We start from the raw sequence: 25,761 nt of genomic DNA, 5'->3' as shown, positions 1-25,761 counted from the left end.
AAACTTGCAGGAGAAGCGCAGAGGAAATTTAGGTAGGCAGAACTGAAATTACCTGCACTGAAACGACCTGAAAATTGGCCCGGACACTGGTGTAAACACTCCTAATGCTGTGAAAAATGGCACGGTATGTCAATACTACTCTATTATTCTTATTACTACTACACTAGGTGAAGCTTGCTTTAGAAATTATACTTAACAGCCTGCAGCAGGAAGCTTTGCAGTGTGCTATAACTTTCTTCTTGCTATTACTGCGACACTCTGGCTCCTTCGCAAAGGGTCCTCTTACCTCAGATCTGACAAACTCACTAGACTAAACACATGCCTTCCAGGATATTTATCAATAAAGAGCAGTATGTCAGGTATCTACAGAAAGTGTGTAACTTGTCAAGATTCATAATCATTGAGAGATGTAAGTATGGGAAATATTTAAGGAATGAAAGCAATGAAAGTATGCTTTATGGACTTGGAGTAAAAGTTAGTTACCAGGGGGCCATTATGTCTTGGTGATGGCCCTTTCAAGCATGGCAAAACATCAAAGACAACTGCAAATAATCGAAATCACGTGGAGATAAAAAAAAAGGGACTTTACAATAAGCACAGGTTTGCCCTGTCTGTGAATAAAGACAAGAAACTGATATATGAGAGGGGGAAGAGAGACCCTCTGCATCCTTTCACTGAGGAGACATCTTGGGGAGCAGGGATGTTCTCATGAAAAACTGGATCCTAAGTTACTTTATTAGATAGGAAAAGTAACTATTAATAAAGTGTAGACACAGGTTCGCATTTTATGATTTTGTTTTTTATTGTAACCATTTGTTTCCACCTCTCTCTCTTGTTTCTAGTTAACACTCCATTCTATCTTGAATAAATCTCCTTTGGTTTCATTACAAGTGCTCTGTGTATTACAGGGGCGAAGATTTAAAGTAAAACTGGTAAGCTGGAGTACTCTGCTCCTTTGAGAGCAAGGGTCTGAGATTTCTGTGAGTAGCCAGTGTCGGGACTGGATATCACAGGGGAACGCTTCAAAGGGACTTGAGAACTGGGGTGCACCTCTTGTTAACTTGCAAGGTGAAGGCAGGGCTGACACCCAGTCACCATGGGCAAAGACTCCCTCTCGTTAGAGACACGGTAACAAAGTGACTTACAGTCCTGGGTACCCTGAGAACTATCACAATTCTCTGCTAGTTACTATGGCTGGGACACTTGTTTGGGACCCAAAAGCATGCTTGTTCCATAGATTTGGAAGGAGTTATTTACCCTCCTGCTCTTCCATTTGAAAAATAATTTATAATTTATACATGGGACTCAGTCATGTATTTGTTTTTAAAAAGTTCTAACACCAGCAGATTGACATATGTTTGATATTTTAAATTCAGAAGCAATCTTCTGTTTATTAGGTTAAGCCATTACACAGAGTAGCAGCATTGATGGGGAAAAGGGTGCCAGACTCTGCCTTTGTCTAGAAAACAGAAGGAAACAATAGACAGAAGGAGTGAAAGGAAATTTTGTTCAGGATATTGAACATAAATGAACAGGATGTGAATTTGAGGCCTGGGTTCATTAGTAAAGTCTTAAAGAAAGCCATAAAAACACGGATAATAAAACTTGGTGTCAAAATATCAGTGTGTGAAACTGAAACACGTGTTAACAATGAAAAATAACTGTGCAACCAACATGTAGCTCTATAATCTAAGGAGAAACACGATCTAGAAATGAATGCCTTCTGTTGGGTGTTAATTTGTCAGTTTTAAAGAGGCATATAAACATGCAGTAAAGCTTTTAAAGAATCAAGTCAGCTTTATAAAATATACAGACCAATTCTGACATTATCCTTATAGTTTGAATACTGATAACTGATCATGTATGAAGAGTATATCCTTCGATCATTCTGCATATAGGATCTTCCATTACAGACAATTCTAGTTCTGCAAAAAAACTGATCTGGCAATATGAATAGACAGCTTCAATAGAGTTTGCATTTGTCATGGGGGTCTCAGCTTAAATTCTTAAATGCAATTTCAGTGCAATTTTGTGCACCAATATTTTTGTGCTCATAAATTCCCCATACTCTCATAGACCTTTAGCACAAACTTTTCTTTTTCACAGACAAGTTTTGCATAGACAATATCTGCAATATTAGAATGTACTTTTCATATGATTCTCAGTGTAAAGTTAAAATCTAGGCAGCTCATAATCACAGAGCTGACCTAAAATATCCAGATGCTGGAAGAATGGTCAAATCAATTTTTTTAGAGACCAGTAAAAGTCAAAATTAATAAAGGGTAGGATAGGTAATGGATGTAACCTACTGGGCAGCCAGTACTACTTATAAAAAAAAATGCCAACACTTTGGTTTTATTTTTCTAACAAACAAACATGACGACACGTTGGACAGATGTCAGTCGCTTTATTCAAACACTTTGGCAAGCCTGAGATATACTTTCATACATAGACACTTTAAGGCCTGTTATATACTCTCTAGCCAGTTGATACAGCTATACATCTTTTCTTTCACTTTAGTGATGACAACACTATGATAGACAATGCATTGTTTGAAAATCTCTCTCATAATTTACTACCTGAGAGATGGAAAGCTACTGCTGAATACTTAAGGGCTGTTGAGAAAGTACTGTGAAATTCTTGAGCTATATCATGCAGAAGTCAAAAGGCTCCATTTTCTTTTTTAGATATAATTGAACAGATTATATTTAAGAGATTTTCAGATTTATAACAACTCACCTGACATGATAATCTGTTGCTGGCCTAAGGTCTTTCAGGTTATATTCTAATTCTTCTCCACTGCAGAAAGAAATCATCCATATAGCATGAAAAACAGTACCTCAGTTAGTACAGCTATTGTATTTCTGACATCTAGGGGCTCTTACAAATGATGCATTGAAAAAATAAATAATTTCCAGGGTAGGAAAATAAAAGTAAATAATGTAGGACCAACTTGTCAACATACTGGAAATCTTTACAAGTTTCCATATTAAAGGAAAGAGAAGTAGTTATGTTTTCCATTTATAAAGTAACCCTATCATATGGATTTATTTATACACTGTCTTTATCCACACAGACCTATGTCAATTTAACTTACTAGGCCTTTCAACTCTCCCTGAGTTATGCTGAAAATGTGCCTCAATCATACCCCAGTTCCATGATGTTTTACTTTTATTATTGCAAAGTACCTGCTTTAGAAATGCTGAATCATCAAACTGGGTTGGTAAATTTATATCAAAAGATTCTAACATGGCTTGAACTTCAGCATCTTGCATTAATGCTTCACTTGGGGCCCTCATTTTGAGGTCTTGTCCAATATTATATGCTATATTTGGGCTCAGCAGGGAAGTACATAATCTCCATTACTAACAACCACAGCCTGTGCCCATTCAAGTCAATGGCAAAACCAGTGGTACAGAATTGAACTTTAGATATTGAATGGTTAGTTAACTACGGGATTTTTTTTAAACTAACACCCAGGCTATCCATAAATCCTTCCAGTTTATGGGGCCTCAAATTGTAACAGCTATAGGAGAAGAATCTGGCCATGTATTGTCCTCTCTTCCAGGCCATCTGCTGGAGATGGAAAATTAGAATGACTCACAAATTGCTGAATCTGTGGAGGTTTTGTCTATTATGGGTCTCTTGGATTATTAGGGTTAAAGGTTAACTCTAAGTACAACAGTAACTGTGGAGCATCCCTGTAACATCAGTACTTGGTTTAGTCCCACTTTTATTAAAACAAAGAAAAAATATCATCTCAATACAATAAATACATTTATTACAGAGTCAAGTGAGATCTCATGGAGATGTGATACAAGACTAGAAAGTGTTTTGAAAGCAAGGAAGTGTCCTTTCAGGTATGAACATGTGCTTTCTGCATTGACAGAGGTTAGAGATGGGCAAGGCAGTCAAATTACCTGAAAATTCAGGATTATTCCCTATGACACACTGGCACACGAGTTAGTGCAGCCTGACCTCTTGGGCAGATAAGATGGTTGATACTTCGCAAAATTTTCTCTTGCTTACAACAGTTAGCCTAGCTGCTTATAATGGAGTGGATATATATAACCTATCCACATTATAACTGTGTGTTAAGTTACAGGACATCCTGAGAACGGAGATGAACTTGGCCACAAAAGGTAATTATTATGCTACCTGGATTCCCTTTAGTGAAATTCATAATAGCCAATCTGGCATCTCAGCACTTTTTCCATATTGGTGGTCACTGGGTGAAGAATATATGGAATTACACTACACATACTTGATCATAAAATGAACTCACAGGATCATAGAATTTAGAAACAGAAAAGTCTCAAAAGAATTATAACTTATGTCACAGTTGGATCTGGTGATAGTAAAGTGTACAGAGGATGATTTTGTTGGGGAGCCTATGTAATCCACTGATGAGTGTGTATTACAGGTCCCCCTGTGTGCTGATCTGCAGAGAGTATGAGCTGTTACAATCCCCAGCTACAGAGACATGGCTGTTAAACTCACGCTGTAGCAGCTGGTGGTTTTAGCTCTGGCAGGTGGCTGTCACACCAGGAAAGTACACGTGAGAGAGTTTTGATAACTTGAGGGACAGGAAATGGTAGCTCTATTCTTTGGAGAGGGACAAGGCAGAAAGTGACAACATGTGCCAGCTCTGCTGGGGGGTGGCCCCTCCCACACACATGGTCTCAATCAATTTGCCGGAAGCTTTTTCAGGTGGGGCTAGAATTACCAAAAATGGGACAAAATACTTTTTTGTGAAATTGGTAGGATACAAGGAACCAGGATAGCTCATTTTAAACTAAAATATAAACATAGAACAACACATGAAAAAAGTACATAATTACCTGTAAATTATCTTGTACTTTCCATCCCTCCCTTTGTCTGATAAGGCAACCTCATAAGTACAAGTGTAAGGCAAGCCATTATTGTGTCTATCCACACTTAAAAGGCCAGTTGGAGGACACCATGTAAGTAAAACTGTTCTTGCTTGAATATTTGAAACCTATAAAAGAAATGTTAGTCGGTGTGAATTCCAAGTACTGTGTTCTCTTACAAGTATATGAAATATATTTACTCTTTACCAAGTAATTGCTTATAAATACCTCCCCTAAGAGTTATTAGGGAAACTAAGTAGTCATTGGTGAGAGATGAAGAACTGTAATGAACTAGAAACTGGCTGAGAGACAGGAAACAAAGACCTAGGCTTCGCTGTGGACAGTTCAATGATAATCACGTCTCAGGATGCAACACTGATCCAAAAATATCCACAGTGCTATACATAGACAGGAAAAACAAAACAATTTAGGACCGCTTCGGGTCATAAGCCAATCTCTAACTGACAATTGCTAAGAAGAAATTTCCCCTGCTGCAGGCTAGTTATTCCATCCATAATTGTCCATTTAGGGATTCCTTGAATCTTCTTCTGAAGCATAAACTGCTGGCCACCATTGGAGACAGCATACTGGACTAAATGCAGTATGAGGTGCACTGGAGGTGCACTTGTTAGGAATTATGATGGTCCTGTCTGACCTTAAAGTCTATGAGTCTATATGTCCAAATAATCTTAGAGCAGACAGAGCCTAAAACTAGTACAGCTTTTTTTTGCTCTGCCACATTCCTTAACAGGACAATCCGCTGGCATAATGCCAGAAGCATCATATTCATCATAGGCCTGTACAGTAGCTTCCATTTGAACAGACTTCTGATACCATGCTGAGAGAGGAAAAAACGTTAATGCTTCTAAAAATCAATGTTTACAGTGGCTATCCTGGAAAGAAAGTACTGTACTTCTAAGTAACTCTTTTGAAGAAATCCCTGAGAAATCATTTTGTAACCCTGAGCACTCTGCCACATAATCACTTGAGTTTAGATAATGAAAATGACTAATCTCTTAAAACTGCAATGTCAAATGTAACAGTGAAAAAAAAATAGCCTACGTGAGGAGGGGCTGAAGTTACATTCCAGCTCACAAGGTTTTATGTTTCTTATTAATTTCTGCTACATGTCAACTTTTACAAGTTTTATCATTCTAGCAGATTCCTCCAAAAAACATATAGAGCAAAAATCTCTGTTATTTCAGAATGTGTAAGAAGCTGAATGATTTAGAGACTCAGTTATAAATTTTCTATACTTTTCCACATAAAACTGGCACTCCTCTCCCATTAATGATAACAGTACTTGCAAAACTAATGTGCTGTGCAACTGTACTTGGAATTTACTCTTTGAGGTCCAACATAGCTTTCTGAAATGTAGTTTCATTGGGAATGTGGTTGGAATATCCAAGTTTAAAGATGTACTTTCCTGCAAGAAAGAGCTCTGGAAATCTCTAATGTCCATAATGAAGATCATTTAACATCTCATCTGAAAAATACATTGCCTCTAGCTGAAAAGCACCCCAGCTATTGTTCCTGATCTTGATATATTAAGCAGATGCCTTCTAAACCAACTCCTAAATCTGAGATTTTTTAACATACTGAAAAGGGGGTGAAACCATAAAATGTTTCTCATCTTAACATAAACACTGCTCTCAAAGTTACCAACAACATTTTAGTTTAATGTCAGTAAACTTAGTTAACCATGCCCAAAATAAAATATCTCTGAAACATACGTTGAAATTGTAGAATATGAAATGTTAAGTAGTATCAAAACATTTTCTCAAGAACCATTTGCAGATTAGTTTTACACCAATTTTCTTATCATTTCTTGTTCTCCTACTGTTGTCCTAGAGGTAATACAATAACTGTTTGCTTCAAACAACTCAACTGGTTAAAAATTGCACTGGATTAGCCAGACATCTATAAGAAAAGCCCAAAGACTCAAGTCAGACAAAGCAATTGAAAACTCTTAGGTATCCTAATAGAATGAAATCATAGCCAAAACTAAATATATTTACAGTTAAAAAATTACATTTGATATCAATTAAGTATTTTACAGGCCAAAGAGAATTTAGCAATAAAAAGATCCAAACGGTAATTTTTTTTGGACATACATTACTACCAGATGACCTACTGTGAGATTTCTTCTGTTATTATGGACATATGCTTGCATAATTGTTTTTCATACATTCAGACAGGGATTTGGAACTTGATACATAATATCCAGCCAATGTTCTATTGAAAATTTTTTTTATGACTACTAGCTAGGACACACGTATATATGCTCTCTATTTGGTAAAAAGCCTTGTCCTTTAATGAACTTCAGTAATTTGAAGAAAGTCAAGTTTCTCTTAATGTGAGAGAAATAGTAAATCTTATAGGCTACCCACAAGAAAATACTGGTACACATTTAATAATCTGAAGTCAACGTGGCTCTGCACAGGCTGGTTCACATAAGGATAAAAGCTTACTACGGCTACCAGCTAAGGGAGTTATTCCATTAGCTGAAGTGCTACAGGTTTAAGCTCTTGGTGCTGAATATCCAGGTTTCAGTTCTTCTACTGACTTGTGATGGTGGTGGTGGTGAACACACAGCAATTGCTGATATCACAAATTGAGTTTTAAAATAAACAGGTAACCAACAATTAAAATAATTCCTAAGTGAACCCTGAAAGTGCCAAACAGGTTTTCTGACACCCTCGCAAAGCCTGCATGGCACGCACTAAAGGTTATTTATACATAAATGGCATTAATTGTTAGATGAAGTGACAAACTGAAATTCGGAGTCCACATTTTTAGCATGGCAAACCACAATAGTACTATCCTCAGGAGAGTGAGAATTTGGAACAAATAAATTTGTACGACTTAATGGAAACACAATCTGCTGTCCAGTGAGCCAACAGGCTCAGTCTGACACCACAGTCTCCAGCAACAGGTTGTGTATCTTCAATGTTTTCTTTAATGAGTGGTAAGTTGCTTCTCGGTATGAACAAATAACTTCTCCAAGGATCAATGAATATTATGCCTGCTATGGAGGAAAGAATATAGGCCCAACTATTCAACTTCCAAACAAAAGGCATGATCCTGAAAAGTGCTCAGTGCTCTCAACTTCTATTTGTCCCAATGGCAGTTGAAGGAGCTGAACACCTTTCAGAAGATACTGAGCACTTGGGCAAGATCTGGCCCAATACCTTTCTTGAACTGTTTTCTTTATGCGTAGGAGAGCGTCATAGCTATTTCATCATGCTGGGTCCAAACCCACTGAAGTCAATGACAAAGTTCCTATTGTCAAGACAATGCAATTAAGAACATAAGAATAGCCATACTGGGTCAGACCAACGGTCCATCTAGCCCAGTATCCTATCTTCTGACAGTGGCCAATGCCAGGTGCTTCAGAGGGAATGAACAGAACAGGTAATCATCAAGTGATACATCTCCTGTTGCCCATTCCTAGCTTCTGGCAAACAGAGGCTAGGGACATCATCCCTGCCCATCCTGGCTAATAGCCATTGATGGATCCTATCCTCCATGAATTTATTTAGTTCTTTTTTGAACCCTGTTTATAGTCTTGGCCTTCACAGCATCCTCTGGCAAAGAGTTCCACAGGTTGAGTGTGCATTGTGTGAAGAAATACTTCATTTTATTTGTTTTAAACCTGCTGCCTAATAATTTCATTTGGTGACCCCTAGTTCTTGTGTTATGAGAAGGAGTAAATAACACTTCCTTATTTACTTTCTCCACACCAGTCATGATTTTACAGACCTCTATCATATCCACTGTTAGTCGTCTCTTTTCCAACCTGAAAAGTCCTAGTCCTATTAATCTCTCCCCATATGGAAGCTGTTCCATACCCCTAATCATTTTTGTTGTCCTTTTCTGTACCTTTTCCAATTCCAATAAATCTTTTTTGAGATGGGGTGACCAGATCTGCACACAGTATTCAAGATGTGGGAGTACCATGGATGTATATAGAGGCAATATGATATTTTCTCTCGTATTATCTATCCCTTTCCTAATAATTCCCAACATTCTGTTAGCTTTTTTGACTGCCGCTGCACACTGAGTGGATGTTTTCAGAGAATGACTCCCAGATCTCTTTCTTGAGTGGTAATAGCTAATTTAGATCCCATCGTTTTATATGCATAGTTGGGCTTATGTTTTCCAATGTGCATTACTTTTCATTTATCAACACTGAATTTCATTTGCCATTTTGTTGCCCAGTCACCCAGTTTTGTGAGATCCCTTTGTAACAATTAGCTGTCTGCTTTGGACTTAATTATCTTGAGTAGTTTCGTATCATCTGTAAATTTTGCCTCCTCACTGCTTACCCCTTTTTCCAGTTCATTTATGAATATGTTGAACAGTAGTAGTCCCAGTACAGACCCCTGGGGGACACCACTATTTACCTCTCTCCATTCTGAAAACTGACCATTTTTCCTACACTTTGTTTCCTTCTTTTAACCAGTTACTGATCCATGAGCGGACTTTCCCTCTTATCTTATTCCAGCTTTCCAAAGCCTAAACCAGGAGGTCAGATTCTGATCCGTTTCATGAATTCCATTTCATTATAACATCTACTCTTCTTCCCTCAGCCAGTGCAGGATTGTTAACCAAAGAATTTTTTCCAGACCAGTTTTATATGACTCAAGAGAAGAAGGAGCGTCCACTACTTCTCCATTGGAAATAGAATGCTTTTATTCTATTAAACACTGAACTTGCAGTACTGGTATAAAATACTTAAGTGTGGTATTAATTCTAAACAGGAAATACTTCTGCATAGGATTTGTTCATTTTTAATGCTGTCTTAATTCTACCCTACCAAAATATTAAAAACTGGAAGATTTCTTTATCATTTGGGGAGATGATTCCCCTTTGTGTACTGTCTTTACGCAGATAAGGCCCATGCTGTCAGAAGTACTTTTTCCAGTTGGGTAACATGAGCCATTTTGTCCTACAAGCTATTGTATTTGATTTTTACAGATTTTTTTTTAAGGTTGAGAAGTAGCTACACATTCTTTGTCATGGGAGTTTTCTGTGTCTAGTAAAAAGCACAGCTAATTAGTTCTCGCAAGCTTCTCAGCTTACATGGTAAACGTCTGCTTTATAAGCTACCGAAAAGGTGGTGGAGTAAATAAATAATCCCAACCCTTGCATTACTTTACTAAAGTTACCAGACTGATAAATATCAGTTCTTCCAGTCATTCAGGTCATGAGCAAGGGCCAACGTTTCCGTACAAGTTTACTTTGAGATTTTGGGCTAGTGTTCACAGGCCTTTTGTGATTTGAGGTGGGTGGGAGGGGGGTTTATTGTAAGTGTGCGAACTACACTGAATGAAGCATTCCTTTGCTCCCCAGAGGGCAATATTTGAAAGACTTGTGGGTCAAATGAGCTCATGGCTTTTACGAGGTCAAGTTTTCCCTTTCAAATCATGGTCTGACACTGCAGTCCTTAATCAGGCAAAAATCCCAATGACTTGAAAGGACAGCAGGAACAGGCTCTTTATTACAAAGCCAATCTTCATTTGAACTCAGACCCAGCATACCTGTATTGCTTCTTTACCTCCTTCCCCCGCCATCCCCCACACTGCAGTTGTCAGCATTTGCTGAAAGGATGCTATAACCTTTCAAGCATCTCTGTAGCCACTTAGATCTGTTTCATTGTAGTTGAACACAACAACGGCACTCAGCCATTTTTGAAGCTTGGCCTCGGGTTTCTCCTCTCTTAGGAAGATGGCTGCTTCAGAGAATGAGTTCCTTGTCTGTGACATTAGGAACTAGAAACTCACTAGGATTTCAGGTTAAACAAACAATCCTGGGGAAAATCTAATCCTTTAAAGAGCTGCCTTATAAAAGAGAAAATTTGGTATGATCCACGTGAAATTTCCCGAAATAGGTGGCAACATTAGATATTGTACAATGTACTCATTGCTTGAATTTCAGTCCACTTCCAATTGATTCACTGATGCCTCATAACTTCATTTGTTTTACATACACGGTATTTCTTTTATTAAACAATTTTCTTTTTCTTTTTTATAAACGTTATGCTTGGGCTACAAATATTTTACTACTATTGAAGCAATGGCATTACATACCATTTTTCTCACTAAAAACTACATGTACACATTATATACACGTAGAGTGTATATGTTATATACATGAACATACACACAAGAAATAATGGTAGCCTATGTTATTGTTATGAGCTGAGTGAAGACTTGTTATGGGTTGAGTTAAAACACCATAAAGATTGATAGGTGTGAACTCACCCTTCAATTAATATAACTATAAGCATATGTACCACCTAAGACAAAAGTAGTCTGCACCCACTCAGGAGCTTTTGTCCGAGTATTGTTTCGGATAGGTGTGTGTAGGAAAAAAGATCACACAAACTCAGGACAGACAAGAACAGACACAGAGAGACAGAGAGAAAGAGACAGCCTGAAGGGGCAGCTGAAAATATGGAAGAAACCTGGGAAAAGGTTTTTGGGCCTGGGTGCAGGATAAGAGTGTGCTCTGGTATTGTGAGCAAAAGAAGCTGTTTTCTGCTCTTGATTCTCAATAGATTCAAAGTCATAAGAACATAAGAACGGCCGTACTGGGTCAGACCAAAGGTCCATCTAGTCCAGTATCCTGTCTACCGACAGTGGCCAATGCCAGGTGCCCCAGAGGGAGTGAACCTAACAGGTAATGATCAAGTGATCTCTCTCCTGCCATCCATCTCCACCCTCTGACAAACAGAGTCTAGGGACACCATTCCTTACCCATCCTGGCTAATAGCCATTAATGGACTTAACTACCATGAATTTATCCAGTTCTCTTTTAAACGCTGTTATAGTCCTAGCCTTCACAACCTCCTCAGGTAAGGAGTTCCACAAGTTGACTGTGCCCTGTGTGAAGAAGAACTTCCTTTTATTTGTTTTAAACCTGCTGCCTATTAATTTCATTTGGTGACCCCTAGTTCTTGTATTATGGGAATAAGTAAATAACTTTTCCTTATCTACTTTCTCCACATCACTCATGATTTTATATACCTCTATCATATCCCCCCTTAGTCTCCTCTTTTCCAAGCTGAAAAGTCCTACCCTCTTTAATCTCTCCTCATATGGGACCCATTCCAAACCCCTAATCATTTTAGTTGCCCTTCTCTGAACCTTTTCTAGTGCCAGTATAGCTTTTTTGAGATGAGGAGACCACATCTGTCACAGGACTTTATTCGTTCTTTGAAAATAAACAAAACTGCACCAAACAAATACCTGACTATCAGAAATTTCTACTCCTATCTGGAACGCCCACAGGGCCCCAAACTTTGATTAGCCACAACAAAACCAACTATAAAAGCTATTTTAGGAATGTTCTAGAGAGTTTAAAATTTTAATGGTACTATTGTTTTATCCCTCTGCTTGTAAAGCTAAGTTTCTTAGGCTTTGTCTACACTGGACTTTCGTCGGCAAAACTTTTGTAATTAGAGAGTTTAAAATTTTAATGGTACTATTGTTTTATCCCTCTGCTTGTAAAGCTAAGTTTCTTAGGCTTTGTCTACACTGGACTTTCGTCGGCAAAACTTTTGTCATTCAGCCGAATGACAAAAGTTTTGCCAACGAAAAGCGCCAGTGTGAACAGCGCTTTGTCAGCGGGTGAGCTCGCTATGCTGCGTGCCTTTTAGTGGCATGGCTGTAGTGGCACAGCTGTGTCGCTAAAAGGTACATAGTGTAGACATAGCCGTAGTTGTCATGAGTCCAATTATACAGGATTCAGAGGTAACCATAAAAACTTCTAAAATAGCTTCTCTCTACAAAAAATACTCAAAGATTTAACATCAGAATTTTCAGGATCTTCCAAGGTTAGATATTTCTCCTGTCTAATGGTATCAGTCTCCTGTATCTAGCTCTGGAATATTCTTTTCCCAGGTCTGAAGAAGAGCTCTATGTAGCTCGATAGCTTGTCTCTATTACCAATAGAAGTTGGTCCAATAAAAGATATTATCTCACCCACCTTGTCTCTCTAAGCAGACATTAAAACAGTCATTGATGACATTTTGAATATTGCCCACCCTGGGCAATAGGCCACTGTAACTTTGAGTGTGCACGTTTGAGGAGCAGAAGATTCCACATTTGAAGGGGGGAAAGGAAGGAAAGTTTCTTTTTAAAATGGTGGCTTTGGGGACTAGTCAGAGGTTTAGAATGTTGGCCGCAGTCTCAGAGATGGATCAGTGGGAAAAGTGCCTTTGAGCATATCCCTTCTCAGGCCTCAAGCCATCGCCAATCTTTGGGTGGAACCATACGATTCTCCCACTCTCAGACAGGGCCGCCCAGAGGATTCAGGGGGCCTGGGGTCTTCGGTGGCAGATCCCGAGGCGGAAGGACCCCCCCGCTGCGGGTCTTCAGGGCACTTCGGCGGCGAGTCCCGGGGCGGAAGGACCCCCCGCCGCCGAAGACCTGGAGCGGAAGAAGCTCCGGGGGCCTGGGCCCCACAAGAGTTTTCCGGGGGCCCCGGAGCGAGTGAAGGACCCTGCTCCAGGGGCCCCGAAAAACTCTCGTGGGGGCAAATTGCCCCACTTGCCCCCCCTCTGGGCGGCCCTGCTCTCAGACCAGGCCTTGGGCAGCATTCCCTTGGTACTAATTGCATCTAAGCAGGTCTGATTGACCCTCAGACCCTGCAGTTCTGTTCCCTCCATGGGCAATGACGGTGGCATCCAGCAACCAAACAGCCTTCTTAAAGCAGAGTGTTATTTATTTTGAACCAAAGCATTTAAGAGAAGACCGATCTTAAAAAATAAACCAATCTATATACATGTTTGTCTTTTGTTAAGGCTCACCATCCCCTGGATCTGAGAAAGCCCCACTCCTTTAGAGTCCCTCTGGGGAGTCTCTCTCTGTGTTAGCTTTGCTCCCTGAATAGCTGCTGACAAGTGACACACACATACCTTCCTCTCCTGAGAAGAGCTTTTTAACTGTTTAGTGTTCTTTTGATCTCTGGGCTTGCTGCCTGGCAATACAAAGCTTGCATCTTCATTGGCGACAGGATATAGGATCCTCAAAGCTAACAGTTTCCCCCATTGTCTTGTCACTGCCCCCCAACCATTTGTTTGGAGATTCTTACCAGGATCCACTCGGTTGCTTCCCTGCTTGTTTTTCCCACAGCCCCCTATTAAGCTAGAACAATATATCCATACTGGAAAGTCTTACAACCCAACATACAATAACAGCACCTCACTAACCAGGTCACAGATAGTGTTTATAAATTATTACGTCTCAATATTCTTAGAGTATATTACATAGCAATTCCACGGCAGAACTATCCACTGCTTATGAATAGACACCAAGGGCATGTTAATTGCAATAGTACAGTACAGAGGAGTTAGCCAAAAACTATGAGGTCAATCACATTTTTCATGACACAGATGTTTGTAGGGAAAAAATTAAATTTTTTGGGGGGGAAGGCTGCATAAACCATTGCAACTTCAAGTCAGCAGGGATTTAGAGTCCTCATTTATTCCTTTATTGCGTAAGGCCCCGATCCTGCAAACGGATGCATTGGTGCAGACTTTAAAGTGTATGGAGTCCAGACTATTTTTGTTCACATAATGTCTGCACTGGCACATTTGTCTGCAGGACTGGGGTCTAAATTGCAACAGAAACATATTTTCCACACTTTTCAATGTTATTAAAATAATACAATTTGGTTTTTTCTTGTCAGAGTTTTGGTTTTTAATTCCTAATTTATTATTTCAAATTAAAGTTTTTTGGGGCCAGAGGATAGGAGAATTGATATTAAATAAATAAGTATTTTTATTATTTATGTCCTTATATGTGCATTACCTTATACAACACATTAATTAAATTAGTAAAATTAATAAATTCATCCAAGGATTTCAAAGTGCTCTACAAACAGCCATTAATTAAGCTCCAGTATATGCTATAAGACACCTAGAAATTATGCCCACTGTATGGACTGGGAGTTTTGCCTCAGTGTGTACTTTGGACTGCAAAACTGTGATCCATAAAAATGTTCTTGGATGAAAACACATTTATACAACATTCTAGCATATAATAATTCAGATGCTACCCCATATTTCACCAGCATTATACCATGGACAAAAAAATACACTTGGCATATTTGTGAAGTCATCTTTTTTTATAAATCTGGAACACATACCTGTGGTTTCTCTATTCCAGAAAGAATGTCTTGAACTCTCTTGGTTTCTGAGTCATATTCTGTAAAACAGACGGGAAAAAAGTAAATTACCACCATTAGATGGCAATAATGTCACCAAACTCTATATTCCTCCATTGTGAAGTTTTTACTAGGAAAGAGACAGAGAACAGTAGGACTGGTTCATCAGAAACCGTTTCTTGTGGCACAGTTTGCTCTTATGTAACAATGGCAGAAGAAATACAATGTATGGTTCCTTATACATGAATATGAAAAATATGGTATAAGAATGAATGGCCAACGACATTTTCAAGCCTTAATGACTGCAGCTACAGAGCTGACATCCGCAGACTTCCTAACCCTCTTAACGTTTGGTTTCATGTGGCCAACCCCCGGCCCCTCTCCCCCAAACACACACAAAAAACTTAGTTCCACAAATATACTGCAAAAAGACACAGGGTATTCTATAACTCAATTAATGTTAAAATTAATCTGGCTTATTAACCAAAAATATCTTTATTCTGTCATCCATGGAGCTCCACTGCAAGGAGAGTCCTCACTTTCTTACTTAGAGCCCACTCTGCTGGAAAATGAATAGCCTTTTTATTTTAATGGAAGTGTGCTGGCCAAACATATTACCTTTCATAAAAAAATAAAGCAAAGTAATTTTACCACAAACAAACAAGTAAAAACAAAATGAGCAGGATCCTTGATATAGCAGAATAAAATTCTGGCACAGGGAATGTAGAAACTCATGAAGAAAAAAATGGCAGGTTTAAATTAAAATCTCCAGAAACGGCTACTCCCCAAAAGGCTGACCTATTTCTTGAAGCTCAAGAATTTGCCCATTTTTGTCAAAAACCTGCTTGGAAAAAAAATACCACCACCATTTAAAAAAGTTCCATGCACTAGCATGCCAAAAAATTAAAACTGGTTGAGTACTGACAGGCAAAACTCCAATGTAAATGCTCATCTCCTCCTGAAAGAATGTGCCTTAGTATGTAGCGGGAATGACAGCCGGACTGCCTCCTATGATCTAGAGTGCTTTTCCGTCTCAGCCACTTGACAAAAATTAACCTACGCTAATTCTGAATAAGAGGAAGATAGCAAGGGCATTTTTTCCCACAGTCTTAACACACTTTACCAGTTGTCCGAAGCGTATAAATTAGCATGCTTCAGTACGGATAAGACAAATCTGACTTGACAACTATACAGATGGGCATTACCCCACTGAGAGGAGACCCAGATGTTGATCCAAATACAAAGTTCGTCAATGATTAGGGACTTTGGGGATTCAGTGTTCCCTTTAGTCCTATTGCAGAAGCAGCCCCGAGCCACGAAATTTGGATCCAGATCTGAAAATTCTGAAGGGGTTCAGAACCAGTGCTGTGGGCCCATCTCTAAAGAATGTCAGTATGAACCTGCTTCTACGCCTACAGTGGGTAAGAGAATGCTGTTACTATGCCACTGAAAGTTTCTTTTATGGTCATTACATCACCCTCAATTACAGCCCCAGAAGCTAAGTTTGAATCTTTCTTGACCTTAAATCTTGAACATGTGGGTTGAATTTTCTCTCCTCAGTCTGCTTTCTAGCAAGGGTTCTATCTGTGGCACCCTAACTAAGAGATGAAAATCAACCCTAAAGCTCAATGAAATTTCACTTCCCTCTCCTTGTGAAAAATGATAGCTTTGTACAGTAACTAAGCCCTTTTTGATGCCTTGCAGACAAAGGGCTGCAGGCATAAGCCATTCCAAGTCTTGGAGCTGAATAATGAGACCTAAGAGAGTAGGGTATCCCCAGCAATGACAAAAATGTAAAGGCATCAGCTTTCTAACCAAAGTTAACATATCCCTGATCCTAGGGAAGCTTTTGATTCCAGTTCACTAAGTACATAGTCTGCACACGTGCATACGTCTGCTACATCAGCCACCCACACTCTTCCAGGCTCAGAACGGCTTGATGCCAGATGCACAATGCCTGTCATCATGATTGTCCACATGCAGTAGAGGTCAGTTTAGAGCTGGAAGCAAGTAAAAGAAACTTCTTCAGAGAACTCAGGCAAGTAAAAAGACCAGTGTCGATGTAACTCAGGAGAGATGAGAAGTGGCAAGGTGACTCACCTATGAATGAATTTAATCCACATGACCAAACAGCTAGCTCTTTAAAGGACCACTGATGCTCAGCACCGGGTATGGAAGGTTCTGATGGCAAGATGTTTTTCCCACCCTGAGGGCACTCACAGAACATTTAAAAATTAATTTATTTAATCACAAAAGTAGCGCTGACCCCCACCGCTGATATTTTACTGTAGAGTGCAATCATTTGGTGTCATCCGCAGCAAAGCATTCCAGTACAAAAGACTGCAAACCACCAACACTAGTGCTAATGACACCCCTGCACACTGGCAGTTTCAGGGGGGGATCAAGGTCTGATGAGTATCAGAGATTGATTTGCCCTTTTTTACATTTCCAATTGTTTCTCTGGTTTGAAGCACTGAGGCACACAGTGGCAGGGAAACGTACTGAAACTTGCACTGCCATTACTTGTGCTGTTGAACAGACAATGTTCTCAGGGCAGTTAGTCCCACACTCAAATTACAAACCAGTTCCAAATCTGCTTTTATATCGGTTTAATAAACCAAGGAAGAATTTTCATTTTTGAACATTCATTTAAAAATTCAACGTCAAGGGTGTTCTGCAAATATTTAAACAGGGAGACCATGGGATACAGAATGCACTGCAGTCCTTTCCCATATCAGCAAAAGTGCCAGGATTGTGCAGGAAAAATATAAGACTCACAAACTTAATGCAAGGAACATACAAATGTCATGCCTAGTTGAGAACATCTGCATATTCCATTCATGACGTTTGCATCATTCATTCATGATCCCTGTACTTTTGGAGGTATGAGTTACCTTAGGCTTACTCCATTGCTGCTAATACCATAAACCATTCTATCTTTTAAGAAAGGAAATAATTGCAACACCATATACAAGGAGAGAGAAGAGCTGTTCATCATATGAACTTTCAGATCACTATACTATACAAAGTGGATGCCTGGAAGATTTAAAAAGCACCACGCTGCATTCAGGGACAATGATAATGATGATGACAGATCATACACTTTAAATGGGAGGAAATATAAACTAAAGAGACAATGGACAATAGAGATGCACATGAAAGTCAAGTAGTAACATAACACCAGTGGAACTGACATATGGCAAAACAGCAACAACTTTTTAATAAAAACAATTAGTGATATTTTATTTATTATTCATTATTATTATTATAATTATAATAAAGGACAAAGTCACGCACAGAGGTGACAGTTCTTATAGCATTTCTCTAGGTTTTTCATTTACTATTTGATGAACCAGATGAATTCTTATCAGGCTTCTGTGGGCTATTGAGGTCTGTTCAATAACAAATATGATCATCCATATTCTTCTGGGCTACACTAGTCTATGGTGAACTAGAGAGATCACGGATCCTTCCCTCAGCAGGATGTTGGTCCTGTTTTTCACCAGATGGGGCCAGTCTCTTTGCTAACAACATATTCAAGTATCAAACTTGAGCTCTTTCTCCTGGGCCAACAAGGAACCTTGGGAGCCCTTTGGAGACAGCACATGATGGGGGGAAAAACAGGATCTTGCATGATTCTAAGTGATTCCCTCTGGCTAGCTGCAGAACTGCATTGCCAGTCTCTAGAAGGGGCTGCATTCAGCCCCCATTAACAGAAGGCCTTAGGAAGAATAATGACACTGGGTAGTACAGAGCACATCAAAAATGAGTTCTCAACCCAGAGGCCGCAATCTCCAGCTCATGCAGATATAAAACACCTAACCATGGCTGTGCTGTGCTAGTAGAGTAGCTTCCACCCTTTAGGCTGAGGAGTACAAGTATCATGCAATGACTGCAAGTATGGTAGGGAAGGGGGATCACAAACCCTGCTTCTAATGGCCAGCAAATTTTTAAGACAAAAATATTACCCGTGATTGCTTGAGAAATTGGGAGTATGCCCATTTGTTTAAGGGAATCCAATGGCCAGTTTTGTTTGTTTTTAATCTCTGACCTCTTTCTCACTCTTCCTGGCCTGTCTGAAGTCAGCAAATGAAAGCTGTGTGCGTCAATCTCTCCACATTAATGCTAGGAACTACAGGGCCAAGTAGCTGGCATATACTGCTCTCCTTGTTTGACATCAGCAACAGAAGGTCAGGGAAGAGCTCACTCCAACACTTTGGATCACTGTCTTTTTAAAAGCTTTTCTACTTCTCATCTGTTTCCTACATCTGTCATGGCAAAACTGTCCATCATAGCAGGAAGTTGAAGGATTCCGTGAGTGCTCAGTGGAACCCTCCAGAGGGCAATATAAAACCCTCAGTTATAATTTATGAAAAGGGAATAATTCTGAATGCCTACGAGAGGCTATGGATAGTCCCAAACTACAAAATTTGATTCCGAATCCAGATCCTGAATTACTCCCAAGTTCTGGGTTGTTTGGATTTGGGGTTTTGGTTTGACCTTTTATAGTAAAGGGACCAGCTGTAAAATCTGAATCTAGGCTCACATTCTGTTCCCCCGGCCTCCAAAGTTTGGGGTTTTGATTCTGACCCACCCAAACTCACCAAGAGTGAATTTCCCCCAAGAATATAGGGAGGTGGTTATTAATGCTGGAAGCTAGTTCTTGCTGAACTGAATCCTACAGATTTCTATTAGCACAAGTCCCTGCTTCTTCCTCCATGTACAGTACAAATAATTCTTCTGCCATTCCAACAGTGCTTTATAAAGAAAGGCAAGTTTAAAAAAATACAGAAAAATATATATCAAAGATTAAACTTTCCACAAATACTGGCTTTCACATTTGCTCAAATAGCAGCTGTTTATGCACAATGTTTGAAATAGCTACAAGCCCTAAACTAATTAAAATTTCTCACCATAAATACAGTTTACTGATTTTAGGTTTGTTCTGCATTTTTTCCTTCACAGAAAAAGAAGAGGTCCAGTAGATACTTAGCTGCTGGCTATAGAAAGTATTTACTGTTTCAACAGCCCCTCCATTCCAATGCAATGACATCAGCATGAATGCCTTGCAAACCTTATGTCTCGTTTTCAAGCACAGCACCACGCTTGCAGATACGCCAGTCATAACACAATATGCTTTCTCAGAATTTGTTCCAGATTTACTGGGGCTGTGAGCGGCTCAAATACTAGTAACGATCTTTTATCAGTCACATAAAGTGCAAGCTACAATTTGAAAGACACAAAACTCCCCAATATACCATATGCCTCCTTGAGAAATTTCTAACTACTATTAATTAAGCCCTTTTTGATATCAAAGCAAGAGACTCACAGGAAATTAACACACAGAGATAGCTGTTCTATAATCTTTGAGATTTTTAGAACCGAATGAGCAAACAATTATTCACACATGAGAACAGAACACAGGAAAAATAGTAACGATATTGCAATTATTAAATTACAGTTACATTCGGGCTGCCATAGGTGCACACATGAGCCAGAAACTTAGTAGGCAGTTTTCCTCTCCAGTCTGGCTCCAATCTATAGAGAGAACACACACAACAGGAGACACAAGAGTGCAATCCATGGCATGGCAGGACAGGGCCAAGGGATCATAGGGAACAGTCAGCATCTGTAGGTATACACCTCTTAACCTGGTGATAGGAATGATATCCCCAAACCATGAGAAGTATGCCGCAGCTAGCAGAAATAATCACTAAGCGTGGGGCCTGTTGTCATAACATTAGGGTTACCATATTTTGAGCCTCCAAAAGGAGGACACTCCACGGGGCCCCGCCCCCGCCCCAACTCCGCCCCTTCCCCAAAGTCCCTGCCCCAACTCCGCCCCCTCCCCTGCTTCCCGCGAACATTTGATTTGCGGGAAGCCTGAAGCAGGTAAGGGGGGTGTAGGGGGAGGAGGGGCGGCCCAGTCTGGCCCCCCCGTCGTCTCCAGCCTGGGTCGGCTCGGGCTCTGGGGTGCCGGCCCCGGGCCAGCCCCCGGCCGAGCACCCCCGGCCCGCCCAGCACTGCCGGTCCCCGGCCCCCCGGCCCCCGGGCCCCCGGCCGAGCACCCCCGGCCCGCCCAGCACTGCCGGTCCCCGCCCCGGCCCCCAGCTCAGCACCCCCCGACCCCCGGCCCCGGCCCCCGGCTCGGCACCGCCGGCCCGGCCCCCGGCACCGGCCCCCGGCTCGGCACCGCACCGCCGGCCCGGCCCCCGGCCCGGCATCGCCGGCCCGGCCCCCAGCTCGGCACCGCACCGCCGGCCCGGCCCCCGGCCCGGCCCCGCACCGCCAGCCCGGTCCCCGGCTCGGCCCCTGGCCCGGCCCGGCCCCGCACCGCCGGCGCGGTCCCCGGCTCGGCACCGCCGGCCCCCGGCCCCGGCCCGGCCCCCGGCCCAGCACCGCTGGCCCCGCATGTCTGGATTTTCCCGGACATGTCCGGCTTTTTGGGATTTCCCCCCGGACGGGGATTTGGAGCCCAAAAAGCCGGACATGTCCGGGAAAATCCGGACGTATGGTAACCCTACATAACATGGCCAGGGTAATACTGCTTTTGTTGTGCTATTGTGCACTTTCATTGGAGCCATTTTCAAAATCAGCCAGAATTAGGGCCCATTATAATTATATGCTTATTAAGGAAACACTCAGAAACCTTCTCTTCAAAACAGCTGTGCCAGTCTAAATATAAGCAGAGTTAACCTCCAAATTGGACCAAAAATAACCCCAATATTTCCATATTGGGGTCTTGGAGACCCCTTTGCACGTCAAAATTGGGGGGAAACCCCACTTAAAACTGACTTTATTAACCAGTGAACTATAAAACTATGAACAAGTTAAAACTTTCCTAGATTCAGAAGCACACTACACAGTACTTGTGCTGGGGTCTAACTGACCCCATGATCAAACACATTTTTAAAAAACTACACACTATATAGGTGTTGGGATCTAACTGGCTTCATGTTTCGACTTTGAAAACAGATAGCAACAGCAACAATATAAAAGGCACACAGTAAAGTGGCAGTAAATGGCTTACTACTTTGAACAAATGGAGCAAACAGATAATATGTTCTGAACACACAAAGTTCTTACACGTTGCATGTTTTTGATGTGTTTTTCTGTCTTGTTCTTTGGACAGCTGTAACATTTTTTCCTTTTCTTAGTCTCTGGATTAGTACCCAGCACACTAGATGCTGCGTCCTTAGAAACCTGAGGCAAGTCTGCAATATTCCTTTGCTGCACCAGTGATTTCACCATTTCTGTACCCAAGTCCCTGAGAAACATCCCTCTCTTATACAAAGATTTATTATGCCACACGCAATTCAACAAAATCCAAACGATAGATGCATTCAGATATGCAATGTGCATGTGCAATGCAACAGTGAGTCTTTGCGCCTACAACAGCATCTGTCAAGTGTGGGCTTGCTAGAAAATGAATCTGATGGGTATCTTTGCCAGAAACTCCCTAGCAAGTGTTGGCTTCCCAGAAAATGTGGGAATGACAATGTTATCTTCAAAGAAACTCAATTTGCTGCACAATTGTGATGATACACGAGGCAAATGTTATCTGCAGTCTCAGAGACCCTTTTGGTGCATTGCTTTTTAAAAACAAAAACCACTGAAATTATGATGATAAAATTATGATGCTGAAAGATTAATGTAATCATATCCTAGCTGCTGCCTCAAAATAAAAACAATCTGTCAGAGGTGACACATGGGGGGGACACGCAGGGTCACTTGCCCCTCCTCTCCCAGAATTCCGCCAGGGTTTGCCAGCCGAGCCGCTCCCTAGGTGGCAGCTCATGAAACTGGTGAGCTGCAAGATGCAGCTGCAAGGAAAGGTAGCAGCAAACAGCTGGGAGCTGCAGGGAGGGCCCGCTGAGGGTAAGAGGAGGGGCGTGACTCAAGCTGTTGGGGTGGGGGGGGGGAACCTTTACATTGTCCGTCTCCCCCGTTATCAGCAGGTACCAGTCATCTCTGCTGATGCTGGAATACCTGAGTAATTAATTTGCAGTTTAACTAACTCCAATACCTTTTAAGTGACTTTTTTCGCTAAACTAAAATCACCACAGGTATGCAGACAAAACCAGTGCTAATAGGTTGTCCTCATCATCGCTTGAGAATAATTAAAGAAAGAAGAGGCAGTGGTTTGTCTCTCATGTTTTATTTAAGTTTTTGTATGTGTTTGGGGTCCAAGAGAACACCAAAGACCTTAGCAGTGTAGTACTTCCATTCTCCCCATTGACTAACATTAAGGCATCTACCTGACCTTCTTACCCTTTCAGTGTGTTTTTTTTTTTTTGCTACACAAAAAATACAATAGGTAGGATGATAAAACCAGTGTGGAAAGACTGACTTTGCCCTAGTTTGAGAATAATTAATGTATCAAGAGAGACTGGTTCAGCACAAAAATTTTTGTTTACACTTTTGTATGCATTGGGATCAGTTAGATTCCAAAACAGTACGGGGGTTAAGCCATGGTCAGGGATTATTGCCAACTATTTCGATAGATGCTTGTGTTTGCGTTTTCAATTCTAAATATTAAACATTTCTGAGCTCTGCAATGATACAGAAGCTAATATACATCTTATGAAACACAATGACAATAGATATAGTTTTCAAATTTGAGAGCTCAAAGTTAAGCATCTCAGTTTGGGCACCGAAATAAGTGGTCTGATTGACAAAGGTGATCAGCACCAACATCTTCCGCTGTCTTCAGTGGGAGCTGGGATTTCTCAAAACTTATGAAAATCAGGCGACTTCTACTTAGGTGCCTCAAAATGGCTCTAGGAGTCTAACTGTAGGCACTCTGGTTTGAAAACCATGACCTATGCCGATGATGTCCTAAATAAGGACATTCCTTAAATGCTTGAAGACAGCAAGAAACAAACGTTAAAAGTGCAAGCATACGTTTTCCAGAACTCAACACAGCATTCCTATTCGGGACAGCACTTATACACATGCCTAACTCCAATTGAACACAATGGGGCTTAAGCACCTGCTTAAGAGTTAGATACTTAAGTGCTGTCCTGAATGGGGATGGAATTACGGATGCGCTTCAGAGCTTTCCGGTTACTCAAGGTATGTCTGCACAACAAAAAAGAAAAAGAAAAGACAACCACTGCAACAAGCCTCAGAGCCCAGGTCAACTGACTCAGTCTCACGCTATTGGGGCTGTGCAGACGTACCCTCAGTGCTCCTCCACTTACCACAGTCAATATTTTGCCATTCAGTGGAAACAGGATCAGGCCCGAAAGGATAAAGCGATTCTTATTTTAATTCACTTTATGCAGCTCTGCCCAGTGCTTAATGAAACTAAAAGTATTCTACAATATGGGCAAGTACCAGGCTTGTGAGCAAGCTGATGTGCAGGGAATTCAAACAAGCACAACGAGAGATACGCCTGTTAGGGCTATTTTTGATCAAATTAAAGTGGATATAATTTAAAAAAAATATCTTCAATTTTGATATTTTTCGTAAATTAGAAAAGTGCAAAGAAGGCTATTGGTTGCCTCTGCAAGTGGAATGAAATGCTGGATGCAAGGGTCAAATGGAGTGTGTAAGTGGTTTTGTTCTTTTCCACCTCTTTGTTGCTACTGCCGGAACACAGCAATAACAACCTCCTACTTTACTGGCTAAAAAACTGAGTCAGTTCCTGCTCTGAACATGCAGTTGGTCCATCAGAAGGCAAAATGGGGCTTTCTTTGTAAAATGCAAGTACAAAGTCTATATTGCATCAGTTTTACATCTCAAGGAAGTGCTTTGTGTCTTACAAAGACAGTAACAGATGCAGAGTATCACACATGGCTGCAGCTGGTTGTTTTTGAAGAAACACCAAATTAAACAGTGATATAACCCACAAAAATGGATAAAGTACAAGTTAGATCTGCTTGTATGGCAGACAACTTATGCCCCAGTCCTTTTCTCCCACTATAATGAATAGCTACATGTTTGACCCTTTTAGCTAGTTTTTTGTGTCAGAAATAGTCTTTTATTTTTGGACAGCTTCTACTACACTATTATACAACAGAAGTCTGCAAGATCTTTGGGCGTATAAAGTAAAGGTTGATACTTGCATTAAGGAAATAAGGGCTTGCTAAACATGGGTTCATGAACTGTATATGTAAAGATTTATGAATGTGGCCACTCATATCTTTTTCTTTTTGTAATGTGGATATATCTGTCACACTAAAGTAATCTACAAATAAACAGTGTTTAGAGGACCGTGTCAGTCAACATATTTAAGTGTGTGTAGTTTCTAAGGGCTACATTTTCAAAGGACCCTTTTAAATTGTGTTGGCAACCTGTTTGAGTAGGCAGACTACATGCAGGGTATAGACCTCTCTTTGCACATTCCCATGTGTGGATATGTTACAGCGGCCATCAGGGTTTGAACTGGGGATCTTCAGAATCATAGAATATCAAGGTTGGAAGGGACCTCAGGAGGTCATCTAGTCCAACCCCCTGCTCAAAGCAGGACCAATCCCCAGACAGATTTTTGCCCCAGATCCCTAAATGGCCCCCTCAAGGATTGAACTCACAACCCTGGGTTTAGCAGGCCAATACTCAAACCACTGAGCTATCCCTCCCCCCTTCAGAACCAAAAAGCATGAGTGTCCCTACAGCTGACGATATAACAGACTCATCCTTTGTGGATTGGTCAAAGAGGGAACACTCAGCACATGCTCACCAATGGGTTAAACATTCAGATTTTCCAAGAATA

The 25,761-nt window shown here is 40.8% G+C and overlaps 1 protein-coding gene across 1 annotated transcript in view; it reads right to left on the bottom strand.

The window, feature by feature from the left end:
- The window catches only part of FNDC3B (fibronectin type III domain containing 3B), a 388,134-nt gene that overhangs the window by 111,828 nt on the left and 250,545 nt on the right, over positions 1–25,761 (bottom strand). The window contains exons 7-9 of the mRNA XM_065410392.1: positions 15,027–15,085; positions 4,842–4,999; positions 2,740–2,799 (exon numbers count right to left, since the gene is read on the bottom strand). Coding sequence (XP_065266464.1) covers positions 2,740–2,799; positions 4,842–4,999; positions 15,027–15,085 — 277 coding nt within the window. The remainder of the gene's footprint in view (positions 1–2,739; positions 2,800–4,841; positions 5,000–15,026; positions 15,086–25,761) is intronic.

The sequence above is a fragment of the Emys orbicularis genome, chromosome 9, assembly GCF_028017835.1.
Source record: "Emys orbicularis isolate rEmyOrb1 chromosome 9, rEmyOrb1.hap1, whole genome shotgun sequence".
Lineage (NCBI taxonomy): Eukaryota > Metazoa > Chordata > Testudines > Emydidae > Emys > Emys orbicularis.
The sequence above is the reverse complement of the archived record's forward strand: the minus strand, read 5'-3'. Positions and strand labels throughout refer to the sequence as shown.